Source organism: Acipenser ruthenus, chromosome 18 (genome assembly GCF_902713425.1).
Source record: "Acipenser ruthenus chromosome 18, fAciRut3.2 maternal haplotype, whole genome shotgun sequence".
In the NCBI taxonomy this organism is placed as follows: Eukaryota; Metazoa; Chordata; class Actinopteri; order Acipenseriformes; family Acipenseridae; genus Acipenser; species Acipenser ruthenus.
The window spans coordinates 7,200,241-7,227,471 of NC_081206.1; the positions used below are offsets into that span (position 1 = coordinate 7,200,241).

The following is a 27,231-nucleotide window of genomic DNA, read 5'->3' on the forward strand; positions in this document are numbered from 1 at the left end:
GATTGATTGAAAGGTCTGGACACCAATTTCAAAGGTGAATAATCTCATCTGCCAGATGTTAGAGAAGTAGAGCTTTGATCATTTTTTCAAGCTGATTCAGCCAAGTTGGTTTGACAATGTTTTAAATCTTTTTTGAAAATTAGCATACAGTACAGTGAGTTGGTGACCTAAATTACTGAGCATACTTTTTTTACTACTTGTATTTTGCCCTTTATGAATATTGTTATTTAGATAGGATTACTGTCCCAGTGCAATGGGATGTGGTACCATGATGTTGAACCAGGCAGGTACCATGGACAGCGCACAGTGACAAATAAGGTTGCCTTTTCGGTGATGAATAAAAAAATGAAAAAACATTATATCAGATGTGCCTCTTACCACTGAGCTACAGATTCATGACAGCTGTACATACAGCAGCCGTCAAAGTGCAGTAGCTCTGTTTCATACCGTGCATTGGCAATAAACCATTACATAAATAAGCATGTACGCCCAATGCCTGCCCTGTACAAACACATTGAAATAAATAACACAGCTCTGTATAAACATATTTATACAATAGTGCCACATTCAATATCAGTGGATGCATGTGCATGAAGGGCAGTGAATTGCTATACGTTAATATCACTGCTTTCAGGGTGCAGTTATAAAACTGGTTTGTACAGTAGTGCCATTGTGAAGCCACATAATTGTCATCTCACCCATTCAAGTTAATACCAGTGTATTTCAATTGCTTCTGTAGGTTTTCCAAGATAAAGGGGTGGTGGTGGTTGGGGAAGAGATAGTGGTGAATGGGGAGGAGGTGGTAATTCGAAAGTACGGCAGGACTGAGTTTACGAAGTAGGTTTATATACCTTATAGGTTCATGGGAACTTGACGGTAATTGGCTTGTAGTTTGACTAATTAATAAATGCGTTGTACTAGGAACTTATTAATGATACTATAGATTTCCTCCATGAAACATCACAAGCTTCATATTATGTTTTAAGAATTTCCCATTCAATACTTTCATGATGTGTTGTTCTTTTATGACCATTATTGTGTGATGCACTGTTATTACTGAGTGTGACCCCAGTTGGGGAAATGAGCTTAAAAGCTCTATAACTGCTTGTGCAAACAAGCTCTTCTGTTCAGTGGTTGAGACACTCCCTTGGGCATACATGACAGCCAGTTCATTGCCAGCCTTTACCCTGCATTCATGACATTTATTACATTTAGTAGCTGCAGTATTTGTAATTTAAGAGAACAATAGTGATTGCTGATATGTCAGTAATTTTGGGCAAGATCTTTGGCAGCATTTTTTGTTGATGTTGCTGCAAAAGGTGATATCCCATGAGCCCACAACGTTGTCAATGCTGCCACAAATCATTGCTGGTTGCCCAGTTTCTCTGGAGGAAAACTAATATTTGTGAAACGGCATTGATTTTATTTTAGCATTGCTATTTTAGCAACAGGTAGGACAAAATGAGTGTTGTTTCATTCACCACACAGGGAAGACTTCCCTCCTGCGTTTCCAGCACTGCTTCATTTGCGTCGAGAGCTTAACGACAAAACCACTGGAAACAATGAATTCATCAAAACTCTCGCTGACACAAATGACCACCATTATGTTCAGGCTGACAGCCTGCATGCTAATAGCCTGTCAGCGTCACACTCCAGGGGACGGAAGTCTGGTGGTCCTGGGTCATGATATCACTGCTAACTGACCGCGTTGTTAACTTCATAAGATCACAACGCATGGTTGGGCAGGGTAAAATAAGGCTGGTTATATGAGTGGAATCATTTTATCGTGTTGCGCATATTAGGGAATATTACTCAAGAGAAGATGGGTTGCGGTTTTAGGTAAGTTTCAAAGAGAGAGGAAACTTGTTTTGCTAAAACTGCCATGGTGAAGTAGAAACAAACCACAAACCACAAACAAAAAAGGCTAATAATGTAGGAAGCAGACACTAAGAAATGATTATTTAAAACTGAGCACTGGAGATTTAATTAGATTTTCATTAGATTATTATTATTTTTTATTTTTTACTTTTAGACATCAGGAATACATCCACAGAAAGGTAGTTCTCCAGAGTTGGTTACCAATAGCAACAAAGCTCCTGGGAGATTTGAACTTGGTATGCCGACAGGAAAAAACAGATGGTGGCGGAACGTCCACCATATTGATTCATACCGTGATAGAAAATAGCTTGTGCTTGATGTAATTTTGAAAGCATATGTTACCATGGAAATAAAATGGGAGGAGGGTGGTCAATTTTATGCCGCTTGGGTTGGCTTCAAAACTAAGTGATAAAAAAAACATATCTGCTAATATTAAAAAGAAGCAGGCAGCCGCAATCGACTTGGATACAAATGAACTGACTTAACAGGGTATTAGATTTTTAATTGTTTAACCTCATGCCATCAAGGCTGCATAGACAACTATGTTCTTGAAAACACTGGATGAATCGAGATGACTGTCTTTCCTGGATATGCACTAGAAACTAGTATTATCAGTTGAGCTCTGTCAACCAAATACTGTATGTATTCAAATTTAAGTCGCCCCTTAATTCAAGTCAAACACTGTATTACTGTACATTAAAGAGTTAGTCACCAATTATATTAGAAATGGGATAAGAAAATATGAACGGCAGACCTTGCAGTTTATGGTACCTGGAAAAGGGAAAATTACCTTTAACTTTATTTCAGTCAGTTTTATTGTCTCCCTTTGTTTAATTTGGCCAACGTGACTTTCTGCCCCAAATTCACCTTCTGTTGCACGGTTTCCCCTCAGCAAACAAGATGACTTTTCTTTTAAAGCTGCATTATAAAATGATCATGAAGTTCACCATATAGCCATTTTAATATATAAATGCGAACCTTTAAAAAGTGCGACTTCAATTTGAGTAAATACAGTATGACATGCTGGAGATAGTTAGGCCCCTGTTTTGAATACAGTATGACCATACAACCTGTATATAAGCAAATACACTATTTTCTTTCATTTATTGCAACTTATATATAAATATACATATGCTGTATCTATGTGCTTTTGTTCTAGATGACGGGAAGTTGTCCTTTGAGGAATTTAAGATGTATTTTTCAGATGGGATCCTCAGCTCAGAGGAACTGCGTGAGTTGTTCTACACAATTGACAGACGTCATACCAAGTAAGTGCTGATCCAACCCTAACGGAATTGCTTTTATTGTTTCTCATGGCAGAAATCAAGCTAAAGAAATACACCCAACACCATTCAAGGATGAAAACGATGCTGCAGGAAAGATTTTAAAACCTTTTTTTTTAATTAAAGGAACAGTCTTTAGAGAGGGAAAGTGGTAGCAGGGGGGTGGTTTTTCACTGACCATCTATGTGTCTTGACAAGCGATCTTCCTTCCTCGGGTGTTAATTACACAACATGCTTGAGAGCTTACTGGCAGCTCCCCATTCATCCGTTCACACAAGCCAGCAGGCTCACAGCTACAAGAACACTTGCATTTCTCCACTGCCAGCTGTCAGAGGTGTTTTAAATAGAAAGCATCCATCTTTTGGCCTGTACGGTTTCTCTCATTGTGTGACAGTTGCAATCCTTCTCCTGTTCTTATCACTTTAGTCAAACCGTTATCATACAGCCCGTTGACAACCCAGGCCTTATGATCATTGCCATTGTTTTTCAAGTGCAATCCTGGTTAAGATAGCTATTTAATGCCTCTATGTGGTATTGCCATACATTGTAGATCACGTCCGTGCACAATACACTAAACATTGACATATTTGCACAAAACCCAGATTTAAAACAATGCACGGGTGACCACGGGACTGTCATTGTTCATAAAAGCATCGATGACCAATAAATGGGCACCAACGAGATTTAGAAATGAGGTCCTGTGAGCTTCAAGCATGCTTGAAAGAAAACCAATGATTGACCCTAGCACCCTGGCTACAAATCAGGATGAGGTTTGGACACAGTACAGTATGTGAGGCAATTCCCTCAACTACGGATTTTGATTGCCAAGCCTCCTTAACAAATGCAATTTCAGTGTAACTAAATCAACTGACAGTGAAAACAATCCGATAAATGACACACAGAAAAACCAAGCATATCTTGAGCATATTTATTTGTGCCTTTTTCTGAGAAAAAAAAATACTTTTACATACAAATGATTATATTTATTTTAACATTCAGGCTCATATTCTGTGTAGAAGAGCCTACTAGTCAAAGTCCTAGTAAAAGTTCAAGATATATATAACCTTCTACTAGTATTAAAGTCATTGCCCGTGAAAGCCAGAAGAGATGCTGACACTCCTCTCTGCTGCCAGCACACGCTGTACCAGAGCCTGACAGGGGTTGGCTGTTAGGCCTCCCCTGTGAGCAAGACATTCTGAGGATCAGCACTGCTTAGTGACAAGGAGTCAGACAGGGATTGCATCCTGCATTACAATTAAGACAATCAGAAACAAAAGTCAATTTACCCTTTGTCAGTCAGCCAACACCACTCTTGGCTGTGTTTAAAAGCATATTACAGCTGCAAGGAGTAGGAGGCTCCAAAGGTTTAATAGTTTTCTGCTTGCTTCCCCCTTGCATCCTGATTTGTGCACAAGCTCTGTAATTTCCATATACAATTTCTATGCTTTGAACTCAAAAAGTGTGTTACAATTTCAGAAAAAAATTCAGAAAGGCCAGGTTTGAACGCTTAAGTGTTTTGTATCTCAACATAATAATAGTATGTGGAAGTCCTAACTTTGACTGCAGACTGATTCCAATTTACAGCTGAACTGATCTAGGTTCTGTAAATCTGTATTTAGTTTTATAAGCCAGCTAGGTAGGTATCCACCAAGAAAGCAGTCAATGTGTGTGAAGGGTATGAAAGTGAGTATTCTGATAGTATAAAACAAATCTCAAAGAACATTCTTCTGCTGTTCGACATATTCCCATTTAGACCACAAGTTGCCCCAGGGTATATAAAACAGTTTGGGTACAAAGTCAGTACTTGAACCCTGGATCATGAAACTGAGGATCTGGCTTGAACTATTAGCTCCCAAGTATGTTGGTATTTATTAAAGTCATGAAGTCCAAAAGGAATCCCATCTTTACAAAGAGATCCAAGGCATTTCCTGCTCTGTCTTTAGTGGTTAAGATAGCAGAGGGGTCTCAATTGCTGTTTACCACACCATTATTTTGGGTTTGGGAAGGCATTTTATCCAGTCTGGTCTGACTTTGATAATGGAGACTGCAATGCTAACATTGAAATCAGATGTGAGGTGATGTGTAGACCTGTGCATTTTGTTAAAAATATCCATAAGAACTAATGTCAAACAGGCTCCCTAGTTAGCTACAAGATGGATATTACTTTCAGCTCCAGATGTGAGCTGGAATTATTGACTTGGAAATGAAGGCCCCCATAGGGTACAGTGCTTGGCTGTGCATAGTCAGTGGCTGATAGAAGTAATCTCTGGAGAACCAAGCTGTTCTCTCCAAAATGCAGCAAGCGAAGGTAACAAAGCCAATCTGTCATTCGCTGGATATGGGAAACACCACTGCTGGGTTCAATCCCAGGTGGGGGACGCTGCTGTACTCTTGAGCAAGGTACTTTACCTAGACTGCTCCAGTAAAAACCCAACTGTATATATGGGTAATTGTATGTAAAAATAATGTGTAAAAAATAATGTAATTGCATGTAAAAATAAAGTGATATCTTGTAACAATTGTAAGTCGCCCTGGATAAGGGCGTCTGCTAAAAAATACATAATAATAATAATAACGGTGCATTGCTGAGGAGCCAGGTCTCCTATATATCTTATTTATTCAGATTTAGGATTTCTAACCCCCAGGTCACTAAGGCTTTTAAAGCAGACAGGATAAAAGAGAGATAAGTGTTAATCAAAGACTGACGTTCCCACTTGTTCAAATTTATCCCTTTATGGGTAACTTGTTCTGTGTTTTTTTTTTATTAAGAACAGCAGCCATGTGTCACATTTTGCAGCTTGAAAGGACTTTTATGAAGCCTCTTTCAGTTCAGTCCTAAAATCAACAGAACGTAATGCAATTTCCGTTTAATGCAAATGCTTCTCAGGGTGCCGTACAAACCTGAGAGGATGCAAGAGCCCGAACTCATCCAGGGCAAACAGATCTGTTGTAAGATGCAATCTGAAGTCTTGGGCTGGGGCTGCATCACATATGCCTTTAGGAACTGTGTGCTTTCGTCAGCATCCAATTATTTCAGCAAAATAAGGAAAAGTTTGATATATTGTCAAGAAACGCCAGTGTGGGGGAGAGAAATTACACTGATTATTTCCTTTATAAATATAAAAGGTCTGTAAACATGTATGAGTTGTATAATGGAGCAGCAGTAGAATGTTAATAGGATGCCACTTCTTTATAAGCATTGAACCATTCAAACCAGTAAGGAACTCATAATTCATTAAACCCCTTTCTATATGATGTAGGACTGCTCCTCCCTTGATTTCAGAACAGATTTCACCTGTGAACACTGTAGATCATTCAGTGCTTGCTCACCCTCAGTAGCTGGGATGATGCTTGTCTATGTGGCTGTGTGGTGCAATGGTTAAAGAAAAGGGCTTGTAACCAGGAGGTCCCTGGTTCAAATCCCACCTCAGCCACTGACTCATTGTGTGACCCTGAGCAAGTCACTTAACCTCCTTGTGCTCCGTCTTTCAGGTGAGACGTAATTGTAAGTGACTCTGCAGCTGATGCATAGTTCACACACCCTAGTCTCTGTCAGTCGCCTTAGATAAAGGTGTCTGCTAAATAAACAAATAATAATAATAATAATGTATAGTACCCTCCAGGCCAGTGAATCTAACCACAATGGCAACGTACAAAAGCTTCCGGAATGCAGGATTTATCCTCTTGAAGAGACTATGAATAAAGAGCCATGATACATGAGAAATGATACATAGAAAGACCAAGGATATTGTATTTGATATTTGAGGGACATTCCACTAATGGGATTTGATTGAATTAAATAATGTAGAATATTGCATAAACAAAGACCTTGACTACAATGCCCTGCTAGATTAATCTGTGGCTGGGTCCATCTACACCAGTTGGACTCTTCCATGATCTATAAAAGCACCTCCAACAGCAGTAACCAATTGAGCTGGTATGCCCAATGGAATGGAGACTGTTTTTTTTAAGATCTGTTTTATAGTCATATCTCCCCTTTCCTTCCCCTTTGGCTGATAAAAGACAAAAGCTGTTAACGTTAATACCTTACACCAGCCAAGCATTACAATGTGAAATCTTGATTTGCCATCTCTGAATCTCGTTAGGGCCCCTCAGGAGGATTTTACACAAGGACTTCTTGGCCTTCCTTTCGAAGTGAGGTTACTTTTGCAAAGCTTTGATGACCAGACTTGAGTCCTTTGAAAGTCCACAGATTCAATGAATTTTGTTTTTCTTCCCATGTCTGTTTCCTTTTCAGCAATCTGGACACAGAGAAGCTATGTGGTAAGTGTGCACTATTTTTCTTTGTGATGTTTTCTGTCTTCTTTTCATTTCACTGATGTCACTGTAGAAGTGTGAAACTGCTCAATATAAAAGAGTTCACAAAAATAACCTCTGATTGAAAAACGTTCCTTGTTTAATCACATTTTCTTTTTGTTCCTGCAAAGTTTATGCTCATTTGCATTTAAAAAAACAAACATACAAGCCCTGCTTAACCGAGTCACTCCAGCTGGCCCGTTTGTGACTGGGAGGCAGTCGACACAGTGGGGGAAACTGAGATTTCTGAACTCAGAGTTCCAGGAGGCTTTCTCAACACAACATCATTAGCAATAATGTTTGTCTATTTGACTTTTGGGTTGTATTGATCAACTTATACCCCACTGAGATTTCTTGAGCATTTTATAGTTCCAGGGAGTCCTCTGGATGGCATCAATGTTTAATCCCAGGATAAACAAGGATAGCTGGCTGATCCAGGGTGGTTCCCCAGTGCTGTAAAATTCTCTGAAAAAATCGATGTGGGGCTTATTCAGACAGTGTATAGATTGATCAAATCAACCCCTTAGTTTCTTGAAAGTCTTGCCTTAGAATGTCCTATATGAGTGTTTTTAAGTTGTGTCTGATTAATAAAAAGCAACTTTTATGCATAACTTAAACCCATTTCTATTTAGTCCTCAAAAAACTGTTATTTTTTTCTACATGTCTACACAAGCCAATTAATTAGTACCACCTGCAGTCAATTAGTCCACTTGTACTACTCCAAGTAAGTTAGCACTGATTTATGTGCAATCAATTTCTAACTGTAAATGAGCCTGAGCCTCAGAAGTAATTAATCAGAAACACACCTTTTCTTTCCCAGTAGCCTGATGACTCAGTAGGTCAACGGAACACTTACTTCAGGGGAATACTGTGTAAGGAACAAACTAGTAAAGCTACAAAGCTGCTGCAAAAGTGTAGTTAAGCTAATCATGGACAAGGGTTAGTAACATGAGTTACTGTACTACTTGGTACTGCTAAATGACCACTTTACCACTTGGAACTTAGAAAATTAAATCACAAATGTTTTACACTGAAAGAAAGATACTTTTATACAAATGTTTATCATTCGTTTTTCTTAGTTTGTTTTGGTATTTCTAAATGTACCACTATTGAGTGTTTTATAGTTATGGATGCCAGTAGTGACTGTCACAGATTGTCTGGTGGCTGTCTAACCGTGTTAGACCAAGCAGGAAACGTATGTATTAAGATAAGTGGCAGGCCTACACCTGCAACAGTTTCTAAAGATTGCATTACTGTAGGCAGTCAACCAAAACAAGGGTTTGTTGTGGAAGTCACACACTGGTATTCAGCTTTAGTGCAGATTTGTCAAGTGGTTGTCAGCCTTACACTCCGGAGATGGTGCTATGCCTTGACAGGCTGATTATCCAGGCAGGATCACCCCTTGCTGAGGCTGCTTGTTTTCCTCCTGGGTTTACTCTGCTCTTGACAATTTAAGCTACTTTATGCTTCTCTTTGCACCAGGATGGCTGCAATCTCTAAGCTAATCCCTTTTCAACCTATGTGGTGCTAACAGAGTCCATATTTCCTTTTTTATACATTTCTATTTGATGTATTGGAATGTATGTCTGTCCGGCATGTATACATTCATGGCTCTTTTTTATTTCAATACAGATAAATGTTTGTATAATATATTAGTAACATTGATCTTTTTATGGCATTTCCCTCAAGTGTAAACAGTGGGCAAGTAACACTAGACTAGCTGATTAAGAATATGTATATATATTGCTCCTCATTTACCTGTACAAAGCAGTCCTTGTACCTTGGAGCTACTTATAAATGGCCGTGGCAAAATGCAATTCCACCAGCACATTCATTCTTGGTACAAATAGAGTACAATTTATTTCAGTGTGGGTAAACAGCGAAACCAAATTAAGAAACATAACACGCAGCTACAAGCTCAGAGCTGCTCAGGTCCAGGGCTTTGTGTCAGAGAAAACCATCATTCCCAATGTCAGTCTTATTCCCCAGTGTGTAGCCTACAGAACATTTCCCTGTGGATATTATTTATTTATTTTCCTAAGCCTCACGTAGCTGAAAAGTTCCTGAAGTCAAGAACCCTTTTGCTGCTGGTTCTTCTTGTTTAACCAGCTGCTGGTTTTACAGAGTTGTTATTTGCAGGCTTTCATTTTGTATACATGACAATCAAGCCAATCGAAAGAAGTTGAGCATGTTGCTTCTATTTCAGATTACTTCTCTGAACACCTCGGCGAGTACCTTGATGTTCTCTCCGCTTTGGAGAAGTTGAATATCGCAATCCTAAAAGCTCTGGACAAAACCAAAGAGGTAAGTGGAAACTGGGTTTATTTAATTTCAGAGCAGCATTTTTAATAATATGTTTTGTGTATGAGTTACCAGTTCTAACAGTCTTGTGAATGCTACTTTTCGGCTTGCTTATTAATGGTACTCAAGGTGGCACACAGACTTGGGGTCAATCAATGGAGTGTATTCCACTGATCTAAACAATGGTGGATATAGTTCCTTTAAATCACTAAAAAGACCCTCACTGACGTTTAGAGTATTTTTACAGACTGAAATTCACTAAAGAGACTTGCATGCATGTTTGATATTAATAACCATGGTACACATTGATGGTATTAAGTCCCACCACGGTTTAGATAAATTGAATAGACCCCAATAAGTACAAGGATCAATTGAAAAAATCAATTTACTTTATTATGACATTATTATGACATTTTAAATTGAACATTTCTTTCAGCAAGTATAGATATTCAGTGAACCTTTGGGTCAGAACAGCAGTAACACTAGCTGAGCCGATTTCGAATGTTTTAGTGCCAATGCCAAACCTCCCAAGTAATGAAATATAAAGTACAGTGTACAATGTGCTTATTGCTACATGAGGCACTTTGCTCTTAAATTGAATTCACAATGTTATAATAATGTTAGCATCCTTGTTTTGTATTCATTTCTAGTGCTATCTCTGACAGATTGGATGGCGATTAGTGGACCATATCGTTTCTCTGTCTGCATCAGATTTGAATAAAAAAAAAGCACACCTAGTGTTATTTATGAAGTTGGTAAAGCACCACAAAGCACCTTTGTAGAGCTACTATTGTAACACTAAGTGGATTGCATCAGGAAACTGTCAAGGAAAATAAATCTGAAAAGGAAAGCGCAAAGGCATGGCCATTGAGAAAAGGAGCGGCTTGTTTTATCCACATTTACTCGTAGCTTTGACGCAGAGTCTCATGCATGAGTGGAGTGAAGCTAGGAAGCACACATTTTGATTTTGACACTTCATGCTTTTATAAGAGTTCAACAGCTGTAGCCCGTGTAGTTTTATAATAGGAGCTTTAGTATTAAATTGCCTTCATGTCTGATTCCATACTTCTCCTGTACAGATCTCTTTTTGTGTTGGATGTCTCTTTTTTTTAAACTATTCATCCTAGGTCTTACATCTGTTCTGCGTGCCAAAGGTGTCAAAGATTTGAAATGACTTTTGAAGGACACTGTGAAATTGTTCCTTCATAGCTTATAAACCCTCCAAAGCTTCTCATTGTAAAGTGTGTAGGAGCCAGTGTTGTTAATATCGATGAGGAGAGGTGTAAGTAACAATAGCTGTGAAAATGTGGTGATGTGCCGTGCATCACTCTCTAAGCGAGGGTGTTAACCACTGTACAAAACAACCAGGTTTGATAGCAGGTGCAGCTCTAGAGCTTGTCTCCTCATCTCACCTGCAGGAGACTGAATGCTTAAAAGCAGTGTGTCTCATAAACATCTACAACTGCAATAATGGCTTCCACATTTAGACAGTGCCCTTTGTATTCCTCAATTGATAGAGCCACATGTCTAATAGACATTTGAACAAACAGTTTTTCTTCAAATAGAGGCACGGCTTTCCTGGAGAAGCAGGTTGGATTGAAAGGTTTGTAGTTTCTTGTCATACTCTCAGCTCAGTAGAAAATCATAATTGGTGCTACAATATTTGCTTGTTATTTTGTTAAATAAAACATGCAGTTTTTATTTTATGTTGGGATGCTTTTTGATAAGGATGTACAGTTGGGAACCAGTGGTGTATTGTGCTACTGTACAAGAGTGAAAAAGATCTCCTAAGAATAAAGAACTGCTTACATCATGGTACAGTCGGTGCCAACTCTGTTAGACGGTTCTTCCCAATGCTATTTATGCAGCGTAATTGGGATGTTACTGCGTTTAATTGTGATACAGTATTTTCAAATGATGAACGGAGATTGCTTTTCAGAGCAAGACAGGTTTGTGTTGCGCAGTGCAGCGAGTACGCAAGTACGTGATTACGTGATTGTGCTATGACTTTGTGTAAATTCCGTAAACTACGTTGAACTCTTGAAGGAGCTGCTGGAGTCTCCTGCGCTTTCACAGGCTGCTGTTGCAAACAAAGTTGGCGTGTCAACATCGCAGCCTTGTGATAAGATGTGATTTCATTCTTTTTTATTTAATGTAGAAATAAAAAAACAGCAATTAATTTTGTTAAAAATAAAAAAATTGACTTGTATTTTTAATTATGTATTTAATATTTAATCATAATGTGATGTGATTTCATTATTTTTCTTTTCATTTAGAAACAAAAAAATGTGTCTAAGGTTTTCTCAAATGCCTCTTGTTTAATTGGGACAGCCACTTATTCTGGATATTTTTACTTCTCCTGAGACGTTCGGATAAAGAGGCACCGACTGTAGTATTCAATTGTTGCAGCCGGTGTTTCAAAACATTAAGTGCACTGCAGAAATCTGTTTATGAGCCTTGCTTCTGCTGATCCATATTCATAGGCTGTTTCTACTTTGTAGTTATCAACCAAGCGTTAATTAGAAACCGCTTCCCTCACCTTTGATCTCAAATCCTAGCTGGTTTTGCAACACTGTAACAGTGTGTCATGTAGTCCTGGCACAGAGAGCTTAATATAATAGGAACTATCTTTAAGAGTAAGTAACTTCAAATGTCATTTGAATTGCGATTTTACATAATAATATCTGACGCTGTTTGCAGTCCTTATGAGTGGCTCTCTTTGATGTTGCTCCTGATCATTTTTCCCTAAATCTACCTTTACCTGGCTTGCTTTTGAGCTTGCCTGTAGAATCCTAAGTGCCAGGACTGAACAGCCTTCCCAATTCCATTCACATCATGTGACAATATGACCTTTCAAAACTGCGAGCCTCACCTGCTCTCATAGTATCGATGGCAATAGATGTTAGGTATGGAGGATTTACTGGAACTATTTTTGCTACTTATTTGTACAGTGCTTCTTTAAAGGTACACTTGCAGATTTATCAGAATACTTTCAATGAAGCTATAGTTAAACTTATCGCTCTTGACATATATTTTAAGATTACCAAAGCCACCCTGGAAAAAAGAAGTGGCGCAATGCAAGAAGCATGTGCTTTTGAAAAGTGATGCATTTACTTGAACCTAAAAACTTTTACTCCTCTCGTCCAAAAACCATTAGTACTGGCCACATCCATGAGAGGCTGTTTGAGGACAGGGTTTAAGAGGCCATTAGCGATTTCCTCTGTATTCAATGTTTAATGTCTAGGAGGCAGAATAAGAAGACGTTCCCAAAACTAATACACAGCGCCATTCATTTTTAAAATGTGCGTCTGAAAGGCTGGGCCCAGGAATAACATATCCCATGATAATACATTTCAAACTCTTATGAAAATGTCGGGAAACGTGTTCATTCCTGCTTCTTGAGGACAGTGGCTGGCTGTATACAAAGGAGGGTGCTTGGTGTTGTTTTTTCACCAGTAAGTTAAATTTTTTTTTTTTTTGTACTAAATTTCAAATAGATGCAGGGAAAGAAAAACAAGCAAACTGTCTTGAAAAATGTTATTTTCTGTAGCACTGATTCTGGTTCAAAAAAGTTTGGTTTGAGATGGACTAGCATTGCAAAGCCTGTCTGGTTTGCTTTTACTTCAGTTTCTCCAGATTGAAGAAAGATTGAACATGCCAAATAAATAAATTCATAAATAATCAAACGCACCAGCTTGCAGAAGTCTGTTTGAAAAGACTGGTGTGTATTTCTTGCAGCTTCAGCTGTTAAGGCACTTAAACCTGTCCAAGATTTTCCACTGTACATGATCCCAAGAGAACCCAAACACAACCAGTTCACATTCTTTTTACTTTTAGAATGAATAGAAGGCATTAACCAAAACCTTGGGTTAAGATGACAAACATTTGAACAATCACGCTTTCATGCTTTTACACCTTTAGTGACATGCAAGAAAAAAATAGCTGTATTAAATTGGGAAGCAACCAAAAATAGTACTTGTTCAACCATCTGTAGTTAATATGAGGAAAGAGCAGCAGTGTTCTGAGAGTGTTCTTGTTAATGGTCATGCCACAGTTGAGAACAGAAAGAATGCTGGCAAACACTCAAGGTGTGACTGGAGAGAGAGAGAGAGAGAGAGAGAGAGAGAGAGAGAGAGAGAGAGAGAGAGAGAGAGAGAAAGAATTGAGTTTGGTACAGAGGCAGCTGTAAATGTTGGAGTTTGGTTTTAACATCTGCTATCAACATGTATTTCAGTATGACCGTGCTCCGGATTATCGGTCAGTGTACTGTGATTTCATTAAATAATATCATCAGACTAGCAGGAACCTCATGTTTGCAGTTAACCTCATTACCTCAATAGGAATGCTTGTGATACTGAAATGTGGTGCCTTTAAAAACACTGGAGCTAATGCAGTACCACCATCAATCTGTACAAAACTTGCATTACATAAGCAGGATTAGGAGGAACAGTAAAAATGCAACAACACCAATAAGTGTGCTGTTGTTTTTTTCTGGTTCCACTAAAATAAATTTAAAAAGTCATTTGCATTGCTATTTTATATCATTATATTTGATGCTTATTGCAATCTTTGTCAGTGGCTCTGGTTTATGTTATTAATTGTTTTTCTCTAAATCTGCCTTTACCTGGCTAGCTTTGAGCTTGTCTTGACAATCTCAAAAACAGAAGCAGGGGTATACAGTTGGAAAGGTTTTTGTTTTGTGAAATGTACAAGAACGCTCAATACATATGCTGGGAGGAGTTGGAAGAAAGCAGGTTTCAGAGAGGCTTGTACTGCATACTGAAAACCAATAACGTGTACAACTGTGATATGCAATCTATAACACAGCAAGGCTCATCTTTGAGGAGGGTAAGGGTCAGAACAAATGATTTAGCAACGGTGATTTATAAAATTGTGACCTGTTACAGGGTTAATCCAAAAGTCAACTGGCCTGAGGTCTTCTGGTTGAAAGCTGGGAGAGGTTAGGAAGAATTAATAGACTGTAGCAGCAGGTGAATTAGGAGCAACCCTTTGCTATTTGGTTTTGTGCATTGGCCTGTGCTAAGAATCATTTAGCATTCCAGGAGTGTAAAGTCAGGGGACATAGCTAAAGAGTGTTAGCCGCAGACTGATTGAAAACAGAGGGAAACATTAGAAAATGGCTGGCAAAAGTATATGTTTAAAACACGCTTGACTAAGTTCTGTAAGAAAAAGCAGCAGAGCACCAAGCTGCAGACTTTAACTACCCTTGTTGCACATTCATTGGTCTATAGCTGCTGTTTAGATGTTTTTCAACAGACTGTTTGCTAAAGAGCTAAGCTGGCTAACAGTCAGTGTTATGTCCTTTTAGTGTCTGTTTCTGATGTCAGTCAATTGATGTCCAGTCTTCTAAGTGAGCCCAATTTCTGTAAACCTGCCCACCTTGTGTTTCCTATTTCCTCTTTTTACTGGGGACAAGACACTGTCATCTGTACAAACCCCTTTCTAATACACGATATATACTCAAAACAAGATTTGCTGAAAACGATACTGAGTATGAGCCTGTGTCCATGAAAGAGAACGTTTTAATTCAAGGGATGGAGAAAATATTGGGCTTGTCTTTAAACAATGACAAACCTTTAAGAGAAATACAAGTGTTTATTAACCATAGCAAAAGTTAATTGAGATTGTGTGTTCCGTCTATAATTCAGCTGCCTTGCACTATAATTACATTGCCACTGTAACAGTAAGTCACTATAATTATAATGGCAATTAACACCACTCTGTACTTGCATTCTAGCTGCAGCTGTTGTCTTACTGCTGTCTTAACTGTACACCTCAAATGAATGCACTTTTAATGCAGTTGAACTGTTTCAAAAGCTATACTAGAGACACTGTATCATGTAGTAATTATATACAGTTATCTATTCAAGCTGCAGCAATTCCAGCAGTGCTGGAATTTCTCGTAGCTGCAAAATCCACAGCCTTGTTTGCGCCCCCCCAGGTTATAGCCCAGTCAATTAAGGATTCATACTGCTCTTCCAAATTGAGTAATTTTCTCTCAATCGAAATAAACCCACGCAAGTAACTCCCAGTTTGTGCTCATGCTGGCTAATTAGTACAAATGACAACAAAAAAAAAGTGGGTATGAGAACAACATGAAAAGAAAAATGTGTCCCAGAAATACACACCAGTTGGGACGGTAAGCCTTTGAGGTTTTCTCTCTGTGTCCTATATTAATGTTTTAATAAACTGCAACGTGTTCTAAAGCACTAGGACTGAACATTTCACAAACGTTTAGAGAAGAGTTTCACAAACGTTTAGAGAAGAGTTTGATGTGGTTTGATGCGGGGTTTTTTTATTTCGTGCAGTGGGGTGGGGTTAAGATGGTGTCATCAAGAATAGGCTGTTATTGAATTTGGTTCAGTTTTATTTAAATGAAATGACAAAAAGTGCAATGATAATTTTGCCAAACTTGTTCTAATTCAAATATTTTGTATTTTCGGACCACTTTCTATTGCAGTTGATACTGTCCCACGACGAGACTCATCAATTGAGGGGCTTAAAGTGCTTCCGCATACTTTTATCAAATGTGTGTTTCATGCAGGTATATAATTTTTTAGGATGCACTGAATAAACTGGTATTCCAGATTTAGCAATAATGGGCGCACAGAACCCACCACACTGAACTCTGTAAGCTCCTGTAGTTCTTTTCAACGTCAACTTGAATAATCTCAGAATCACAAAGCTGAGGGTTAGCACTTCCTTCCACGGCCCCCTTACCTTGTTAATTGTGATCTCTCCCCTCCCCGCAGGAATATCAGAGCTCCTCTCAGCTGAGCCAGTTTGTGACACGGTTTCTTCTGCGGGAGACGTCCAGCCAGTTACAGTCCCTGCAGGGCTCACTAGAGTGCGCTATGGAGGCGGTGGAGGAGCAGAGTTGCAAAGGAAGGTGAGCTGGCTCTGCTGCTGGGGCACTAAAGCATAGTTAAACTATATTCAGGTTCCACAGTAAAAGGAATGCACAGGTTCTTACACTTCTCAGAAGGAGTTTAAGCCTCGTAATTACAATAGCATACAATAACATATACTTGTTGGCTTCAGTTATGCACCTAATGTGTTTTGATAAGTTTCTTTATTTCTCTCAGGTATATAGTACACAAGTAACTTCCGATGACACCTAGGTATTAGAATCCATGAGAATGAACCACATGTTATTCATTCTCGGGTAACCCCTACTGTACTTTGAGCAGTTACTTGTGTTGCTTGCAGGATGGACATGAAGAAGCCTGAGGCTCTCTCTGTGCAGCGGACTGGACGGCGATGTGGCCGAAGGACCCAGAAGAACGTGTGCCTGTCCCCTACAGACCCCTACTCAGGCATGCTCACCTCAGGTACCCCACAGTGTAGAGTCCCCGAGGCCAGAGCAGCACGCTAATGTTCCCTGAGCTTCAATGATCATGCCTGGTCAGACTGGGAAAATGTAAAGACCAGGGAATGCACAAAAATATATTATGAACACATGAAAAGTCACAGAGAAGGATAAGTAATTGTAATTCTTTTGGATTCAGCCCTGTATGTGGACAGGTCAAGCATCAAATGGGCGATGGGTAAGAGGTTTTTAATTTTGTGGTGTGCAGCTAGCAAAGGACAAGCTGGCATGGCTGAAAATCCCTCATCTTCTTCTTTCTTCTAGCTTCTGTTTTTTTTTTAAAGCTGGGTTTCAACACTTTGCTTGCAATTTCCTTTAATGTTTTTTGTAAGGCTGAAGACATTTCAGATCAGAGGATTAGCAGTACTTAGAAAGCAGTACTTAAAAAGTTCTTCACTAAAAGCGGGGAAACAATATTCAATTATTTTTATTAACCTACTTTTCAGCACTAGTGTTTGATTGGCTGCAAGTCTCTATGGAAATAGACTGTTTTGGTTCATCATGAAAAACGGAATGATCCAGGTCATGTTAGAAGAAGGATCTCCATCACTTAACTTTCCAGAAGCTGCTTTTTGTATCAAAGGGGAATCATAAAGCAGCTGGTTCAGGGGCAGTATTGCATTGCTGTAGAGGCAGTCCAGAACTAATGTGGGGAGGCATTTCTAAAGGAATTTTGCCCTTGAGACCATAGGTAACTGAATATTACATTTAATGCAATTTTCTTTCTACATATGAAAGTGGTTATTGTGGTTTCTATGATATCTTTTTATTTATTGGTTAGTTTTTCACAGGGATGTTGTGTTTTTTACAGGGATTTGTGTTGAGCCAGACAACCATTGGGCGTCACAGATCTCCAGACTCCAGCAGCTCATTGACAAGCTGGAGTGTAAGGTAGGAGGACAGGCCATCTGTTTAGGGGAGAGGACTGTCAGAGCACTGATACTGCAGTGAATTAGAAATGATCAAACACACACACAGCTACCATTGCTCTACTGTGCTATGTATGCATCTAAGTGATAGTTATGCTACAGTGTGTTTGCTTTGAAGCACTTATGTTAAAGGGTTGGTGAACACTGCATGGCTCTCTGTCATCACTTACTGGTACCGACTCCTGTGCACTTCGTGTTAAGTAATCATTCAATGTACTATTTTTGCGGAACCCTTTTGATTTATTTTTTACTTTTTGCGCACAAAACTTTAATTTTGTCAAGCAGCCTTCTGTGTAGTAAGCGTCCGTATCTACCACGTTTTAACAAAAGTAATGAGTGAGACTTTTATAAGATGTTTTTAAAATGCAGGACCACTGCTAGACAGCCCTAGCAACACTTTCCTATTGACCACTTTCCTATTTTCTTTCTTCAGAGCCCCAAGCTGGAGCCCCTCAAAGAGGACACCATTGCTGGCCCTTACAAAGCTGTGAGTTGTCATGGTGCTTCTGTCTGTAGAATACACCATCACTGGCCCTTACAAAGCTGTGAGATGTAATGGTGCTTCTGTCTGTAGAATACACCATTGCTGGCCCTTACAAAGCTGTGAGTTGTAATGGTGCTTCTGTCTGTCTGCTCCCCTTGCAGAACATCCTGGTGGTTCAGAGACAGATGCCTGTAATGGAGGAGATGCTGGAAGAGTTCCGTCAGGCTCTCAAGTGCTACACTGATAACACAGCCAGCCAGAGCTGCAGCTTGCAGTGAGTCTTTAAAAATAGTCAGAGACTAAGATATCCATGGGTCTGGAGGTTACTGTTGTCTGCCACGTTGGCGTATATTGCTGTCTGGCATTATATTATAATGCAACGACTATTAATGCTACTGAAAATATTATTGTTCTTAAAGACGGCTGCTCATTTCTAACCTGTTTACCCATTCCAGTGTGTAATAAACCTTCCAGAGAATAGCCTAACCTTATTTCTTCTTTCCCTATCCAGTGTTTCAGTGCAGAAGCTCCCTGAAGAATCCTGCTTCATAATGTATGAATTCTGGCAAGACAGAAACTCGTGGACAAGGTGAGATCATGCTGTTTAAACACACAGCTTATGTGCTTCAGTTTGGTGGATCTGTGTTGGCTGCTGGAAACTCATTGTGAAGCATCCTTCTCAAGCAGATGCTTATATTTCCATTGTATCCCTTGTTATGCTCCGATCAGTCAAAGAGAGTGGGCTGTCATACTGCACTACTGTAAGAGTGCCTTCTGTAGGGAGTATATACATGAAGAGTGTATTGATTTGAATCCCACATAACAAACCTGGGGTATTCAGAAGTAGTAAAGAAGGTAGTAACAAAGTCAAGCAGACAAATGGTTTGGTCAGTGTGTTCTTTAGTACCAGAAGACCCTAGCCAAAACATTTGTCTCCAATTGTTTCTTAATTTAACTTAAGAATTTTGATTGAATTTTAAAAAACTCTTCAAAAAAAAAAAATAAGATTGGCCATGTTTTGATGCACTATGACAAAATGATGCTGATTCTGATAGGCTGCCTTGGCATCAAAGAGAGGCCCGGGGTGTTCACGATAGTATAGGACAAGCCCTCATATGGGTAAATGAATAACTAGGCTTTTGTGTGATTCATTAGATTTGAATAACTCTGTGATTCATGTAATTACAGTGTAACCGCTCTTTAGCTCTTTGTGTTATTAGAATGTAATTACTGAATAAAACATGTGTGTAATTACACAAGCGATTGACTATCTACAGTGAAATTGTGGAATTAATAGCTTTGCGGCTGACCTGCCGCATTCATAATAAGGATTGATGATAGCAAACTGAAGCTGTGGCTCTGACTGTGCTGATCCACCTATTGGCTGTGCTTCTTATCCAGCTATCTCCAGTCTAATGCTAGTAAGATGTTCCAGCGCAGTGTCATTGACTTTCTGGAGAGCCCCGAGCTTGTCACCACCATGCTGCTTCCAGGTGAGTTTCTGAATCACAAGACGATGGGATGTATAGATGAGATGTATCCAATTTGAGCAACAGGTTCAAAGAAACAACAACGTACACCCACACAAGCCTGAACAACGTAGGCTATGAGAAGCAGTGGAAAAAACTATGGCTTTATAAAACATTTTCTTACATCTTAAAACAAAATAATTTTTTGCCAGAAATTGTCAGAAATTCAGCTTTTAGGAGTCTTTTCAGAAGCAGACCCAGAGGTTGAAAAATGATTTTTTTTTTTTTTGCTGGTTTAATTAGAAAGCATGGTAAAAGAATGATAGAGAAAACACATAATAGGCAAAACATGTATTCAGTGTTGGAGCTGTACAGGAAGAAAATAAAGAAAAAAACTGGAGCTTGAGATGCAGGATGAGACACAAAGCCTATATATCAGAGAGAGACACACAAAAGGATTTTGACTTTAATAATCTCTTGCTTCCATTTCAGCCTCCTGGTGGATTATGAACAACAACTGACAGTGCTGTCTGTACCCACACAGCTCCTGAAAATGAAATTCCAGTCTGAAATCCCAGTTTTGAAGTGATTAAAAGACTAACACATGTGCAGCCCCCCTAGAACCCGCGATGGCAACTATTCTAATGACAGGCCTGTTAGTCTTTTCTATGTAAAATCTGGAAGTAGAAATACAAAAAAATATATTTACCTGTTAAACTTACTTTGAATTTTCTTTTTTGTTTTAGTTATTTTTAAAGAAAAAAAAACTTTGACTTTGGCTTTGCAGCAATCAAATTCTAAAATTAGCGCAGGACTTTTCCCCCAAGGATAAGACTGGAAACGTTGGCATTATGATAGATAAAAACAGGCTTATCGGTGATATCTGTAACCTGCAGGGGAAAAAAAGGTTACCTAACAGGGTTTCTGTACCAGCTTATATTTAGTTTAAATATATTTTCTCAAAAAATATGCAACAGTACCCTTAGCATATCCGTTGGAAAAGCATAGGAAAACAGCAAAATTACCTTGCAAATGTACCATGGTAACATTTTAGAAGGGTAGTAGCTTCCACATGATCTACTGCTCAAAATACAGCCATGGGTGAATACTAAAATTTGAGCAGGCTTTAATTGCATTAAATGTATAATCAGCATAATAAAAAAGCCTGAATATTTTGTGAGAGTCCGACCCCTTAAAGTTAGCAAACGCTTTGACTTACTGAATAAGAAGCAGGGAGGTAAGGAAGGTAGGGATCTTATATGTGCTTTTCATGGGTTTCCGCAATAGAGCATTTAACTCCTGCGCTACGTGTGTTAACTTCTGGCTGTCAGATGTTTACCACTGTTTTTCTTTGTTTGTTAATGTTGAAAGAAAGCATTATTTGTTAATCCTGATGTATTTCATGTTTATTTTGTAACAGTGGAAAGTGTTTGCTTAGTATAGTTTAGATTCTTGAATGATAATTTTTTGGTCATTTTCTATTAGAATCCTCCTATATTTAAAGTGGTTTTGAAAATCATTTACTTTATCTTCAGTATTGCTATAAAAAGCTTTCAAAGCCACCATAGAAGCCCTTTGATGACATTAGTATACCAACATCATTTTTCACAGAATTTCTTTCTTTTCATTAAAAAAAACTGGCTAATTCTGTACAAGTCTACCAACAGTTAAAACAGTTTGCTATCTTCTTTGAATCAGGCAGAAACTGTCACAAAAGAAAGATCTATGGATCAAGTTTTGGATACAGTTCAGAATGTATGTCTATTTCAGAATGCAAGGCTGTAGAAACTGATTTACAAAGTGACTGTCTTTAGTGCATTGCAAATAAATTATACTGACGTTATATAAATAGCATGCATGTACTCTACTGGCATATTAGGCATGGCTAGTGGATTGAAGGGCGAGGCTGTAAGGTCTTGTAGATTTCATTTTTATTGTATGAATTCAAAAGGAGCATGCTGAAGCAGGGTATATATTGGGCACATGCAATTCTTGGACTGTGCCATTTATGTTCAAAGTGGGGGTGGGGACTATAATATATGGTTAGATTTTAAATAGCGCTGTTTCTGCCCTATTTTAAACCAAGTACGTTCAAAAGTAAAGGCATGTGCAGTGCAGTGTAAAACTATCAAGAAACAACTCAGTTGCGAGAAAGAGCTGTTCATTTACTGTTCTGAGTAATCTCTTGCAAGTTTTATACCGTTACCATTGTTTTACTCCCCTCTAAAATGGTGTATTTTCTTTTCCATTCAGATTTCAGCAGCTGCATTCTCATTGCTATTCTAGTTATAAAGGTTTGAAATTGTAAAGCTCAAAACTGAACTGGCTCGCTATATTCTCTTGACAAATTGTGTTTGTTTGCTGTACAGTATCTCTTAATAATGTAAAAAACGCCTATTTCAGCTTTCTGGATTCAAGGTTTGGTTTGTGCTTAATAAAATTGGACTTGGTTTTATCCAAATGTTATTGAATTGTTTTTTATGGTTACAGAAAGATAAATTCAGAAACCACTGTTGAGTGCTGACCAGCAAGATTCAGGAACTGAAAAACAGAAGTGCGTGATTCTAACTGGATATCCATGTAGAATATAAAACCCAACACAGGTTTAGAGCAATGAGATCAATATATTAGTTTAGACAACCATCACTTAGAATTTAATCTTTTGCCATGTTCTTTGGAAAACTGCTAAACATAAAAGTATATCAAGCATGACATACGGGTAGTCGTACCAATCTTCTTACCACTTCACAGTTTTCATCTAGGTAAGTATTTCAAGCTACTCGCTGGCTGTTTACTAAATTATTGGGTGAAGATAAACACGGGAACACTATCTCACTATACTCCCCAAGAGTTGTGTTATTGCTTTAAAAGAGGTTAGAAATCCGAATTTTTCAAGCCACAGTTTATTTTCATTAATGTCAAAAATGCCGATAAACAAACTAATGAAAACAAATGGGGGATTTCCTTCCAAAAAGACAAACTCTTGCAGTGTGCTTTGATCAGCAGTAATACAGTATATCCTGTTTGTATTGATTCTTTTTTAATACAAACAACAGAGAATCCATCAAGCTGAGGGGTCCATCAAGATAACATTGTAACTTATCCCCAGATGGGAAAAAAAAGATATATTTGACGAAAAACCTGGAACTGTATACAAACCTACTGTTTGATGCCTTCACCTGCCAACTTCCATAACTCTGTTGTTGTGTGTGAGCAACTCTTATACATAGGGGATCACATAACTGGTATGCATGCGAACCAATAAAGAGTTTGCATGTTACATTGGAACCCAGGAGGGTTCCAATGTAACTACAGCCCCTCCCCTCATTGGCCGTTACAAGTTTTTATTAAAAAATGAGGGTGATAGATGGAACCACTCCAGTTCATAGATCAATACTTTTCTTTTAATGGGCACTTGAAACAACCAATGATAGCAGGGATCTATATTAAAATAGTGCTTTAAGATTAAATAAAAACAACAAACAAGCTGGCCAAGGGATCAATTATGGCCTAAATTCAAACAAAATTTATGGCGCTGCCATATTGTAGCTATACTTTATATTTGCTAAGGCACAGCCATAATTCTGATTTCATCCAAGCCTTGGCGTCACAATCCTCCCCATTTTTTAATGTGCTTTCCATAGATTACCTGCCCCCCAGATAGCTGCTAATAAACTGCAATGATGAGTGAATCACTACCTATCAGTGTGTTTAAAAGAACAAACTGTGAGATTAAAACATAAATTTAATCATGGGGTGTAATTGTATATAATTAAACCCAACAAGAAACAATAATAGTCTGAAGTGCCAATCAAGGGCTTCAGTACACTTTTAAAAATAACAAAAACAAACTCATAGAGACTGTGTGTGTGTAAGCATTAACTGGTGGGATTAATTAACACTGACATGCTGTGTGCTCGATTTCTAGCAAACGTCAGCAGAGTAATACCAGAAACGACAATTACAATCCAGATAATAATGACAGCTGAAACACTGTTTTAAAATACCGGTAGCTGCTTTCAAATATCTTTCCAATTATGCAGCTATAAATGTTGATGAGGGCGAATGCCAACCCTCTGCTGCTTCTCTTTTCATATTCATGCACTAAGCGGCTGTAGATATAATTGAGGCTATGAACAAAATAGGCGATAAGAACGAAAACAGCTGTTTGCAGGAACAGAGATGGGAAAACATGAATACTGAATAGACCTTTTTAATTAGCTTGGAGATACACAATGGGGGATTTATGTGTCCCCTGGTTCAGCTGAGGTGATTGTAATTGTGTAGTTCATCTCTGTTCTTTCTGTCAGTGCTGACCGTAGTCATTTAGATGTGAGAATGAATACAGAGTTAGCACCACCAACATAGACTGTGAGAAACTGAAGTGGCAAACTAGGTTAAACAATGATGCTCTGTAATTCAATTCTTTAATTTTTTTTTTTTTGTTCACTCTGGGTAAGACCTTGTGCTTTGTGCCACCAGTAGGTCCAGCATTCCCTAGAAACAATAAGAAATACTATTAACTGAGGAAATTGTGTCAGAAACAAATTAAACAGTTGCTAACAATGGTAATAGATTTATAACAGTGCACTGTGGCCCTGAGACACTAGAACACTCCTTCTGTGGGCCGGTGACCCCGAGGGGTCTGCAAGATGATTTCAGGGGGGCCGCAGTACATACAGAAACACTCAAATTCCCAAATGGCATAGCAATGCTGCACAGGTCTGAGGAATCATGATATTTACAGGAACGCTACTGTTAGGTGCTCAGGGTTCAAATGTAACACTTACTACCTTGAAGTCGGCTCTATTGTACATTTATAATCTTCATTTTCAATGCCCACTCTGTACCATTATACAACAAAAGGGGGGAATTGTAAGGAGAACTAAATGCTACCTTCTTATTTTGATTCATTCGGTAGGGATCCTAAGCTAATACAGTTTGTGAAACCCTGCAATAGCACACTATGGAACTTTACTGGACTACTGGTCTGTAATGGTTCACACAATTGTGACACCGTGTGTAAACATGTACTCAATATTAGTATCAGATGCAGTGGGCATTCCTGCTTGAGGACTGGAACTGAATGCCAAGGCTCTGAGAAAGAGACAAGTTATCATGTAGGAATGCCCATGACAGCTAGTATAAAAGCCATTTTAAAAAACGTGTTTTTATTTGTTGTAGTGGATTCTTTTCAGCAGTGTCCAATTATGAGGAGAACCACTGAGGCATAATGAGCTTTCAAGTGGGAATCTGATTGGCAAGCTAGAATTATGCTTATTTGTTCAAATGTACTGGCTCATTATCTTCTATTGTGATGCCAACACTCATTACCTGTGTTCTGTTTCTGTTGTAATGGCAATTACAGTACTTACAGTGCAGATGTAATTGATGGTTAGAAGAGTCCTATTATAGCTTGCAGTTATTTGAAAATAACCATTATCATTTTACATGTTAAATGTAAAGATCATTATTCAGCAGGGTTTGCTGGGATTTTAAGCACTACCAATGAAAATATGTGAATTACTGTAAAAGAGGAGGGAAAACGACATTGAAGCCAATTATAGGTATGGATTTTATAGCAAGTCAGTTCACCTCTTAAAATAAGTGTTCAGTTTTTTTTTCTCTCATGTCAGAGTTAATAGGCTTCTACTGTGCATCAGCTTCTCACCTAGGTACCCCTGTCAAAACTAGTACTGCAGAACTAAGGCTTCAAGAGAATCGGCCTAATTTCAGCTAAATCCACTATAATGCCAATGTGCTAAAAGCACGTTCCAGGTACAACCAGTTACATTTGTTCCAGAAAGAAAGCTTTAAATGACTGTCAATAGGAGGTAAGCGACTGAATAAAATGTTCATTTTATAACTACAAAGCCATCTCTGGTTATTCCAGCGAAGAACCATTCAACTTGAAGTGTGAGCGAATATTTCATGACAAACTGCAGACTTCTGTCTCTGTTTTCAAACAGTCTGTTTCCGTGACAATAAGAGTCACACCTCATTATCGCATTCTTATTTTGTTCTGTGTTCATGTGAACTTTGTCCCCTCATCCTTGTGCTGTCTGCAAGCAGCTATTCATTTATGACCATGTGCATTTACAAAGTCCATAGATTTGAATGTATGACGACGGTCCTTACAAAAAATGACTGAAATATTTTTTTTCAACATAACAAGCTGCATATTTATATAGCTACAGCACAAACCCAACTGGGGCACAGCCATTCCACGGCTTTTTAAAAGGCTTGAGCGTCTCCATTCAGCTGTCTTGTTGTTACTCAAGGTTCATTTCTTCTTACAGAAAATCAATACTCGCTCTAACTGTTTATTAAAAATAATTTGAAAGTATTGCCTGTGACGGGGTCATAGTTTTTATTCACTGGCACAATAATACATTTTATATTGGCAGGCCTGTACTTGCATCTGTCACACTGGCAGACGTTTTCCCAATATAATCTCATAGAGACGGCTAGTGCCGCAGCAGTGGATTATGTACGGCAAAGAGCTTATCAAGAGAGAGGGTCATTAAACTGCATGGTGCTGCCTTTTACAGAAACCAATACCACTGGTATACCATTAGAAAGTATGCACGACATGTGTGTTCCCATGTTAACTGCCTTTTAAAATGCCCTTATAATGAAACATTCCAAGTCTCTAATGTTCATTCCAGTTAGAAACCTTGGCGATCATTTCAGCCAATCCTCTACTCGTGCTCGTACTTGCCTTTAAGACTTTTTTATTGGCAGGTATTAAATACATCCATTCATTTGTGAAGGTTGCTTCAGAAGTTTATGCCTAAATCTCGAATGCATATTCCAAATAAACAAGGTTATACAGGATAATGCAGAGTCAAGTATTGATAACCTGTAACCGTTATTTCAAAACTTTCCCAAAGGCAATCTTCATGGTTTCTATTCTAAGAAACAGTCACCCTAAGACATGCATTATGCTGTATACAATATATAATCCCAGGGTATTACACTGAAGAAACGTTGGCAGAACCATTAGCAGGCCACTTTCCAGCAGTAACAACAGAGGATTTTGAGCAATTGCACAGCGGTCTTGATACAATATAGAACAGAACCATTGTAGCACCATTACAATCTCATTGATGATCACTTGGTAAGGGAAAGGGAATCACTCTCAATCTCCTAACTGGATGCTGAACACCATTAGAGACAC

General features: G+C 38.5%; 1 protein-coding gene across 1 annotated transcript in view; it reads left to right on the top strand.

Moving 5' to 3' along the window:
• The window catches only part of LOC117400476 (N-terminal EF-hand calcium-binding protein 1-like), a 38,760-nt gene extending 16,248 nt beyond the window's left edge, over positions 1 to 22,512 (top strand). Inside the window, exons 3-13 of the mRNA XM_058991066.1 lie at positions 3,038 to 3,146; positions 7,420 to 7,445; positions 9,685 to 9,782; positions 16,553 to 16,689; positions 17,010 to 17,131; positions 17,981 to 18,060; positions 18,532 to 18,585; positions 18,744 to 18,856; positions 19,094 to 19,171; positions 19,984 to 20,075; positions 20,544 to 22,512. Of these exons, the coding sequence (XP_058847049.1) occupies positions 3,038 to 3,146; positions 7,420 to 7,445; positions 9,685 to 9,782; positions 16,553 to 16,689; positions 17,010 to 17,131; positions 17,981 to 18,060; positions 18,532 to 18,585; positions 18,744 to 18,856; positions 19,094 to 19,171; positions 19,984 to 20,075; positions 20,544 to 20,572 (938 nt within the window). The 3' untranslated portion in view covers positions 20,573 to 22,512. The remainder of the gene's footprint in view (positions 1 to 3,037; positions 3,147 to 7,419; positions 7,446 to 9,684; positions 9,783 to 16,552; positions 16,690 to 17,009; positions 17,132 to 17,980; positions 18,061 to 18,531; positions 18,586 to 18,743; positions 18,857 to 19,093; positions 19,172 to 19,983; positions 20,076 to 20,543) is intronic.
• Positions 22,513 to 27,231: the final 4,719 nt, after the last annotated feature.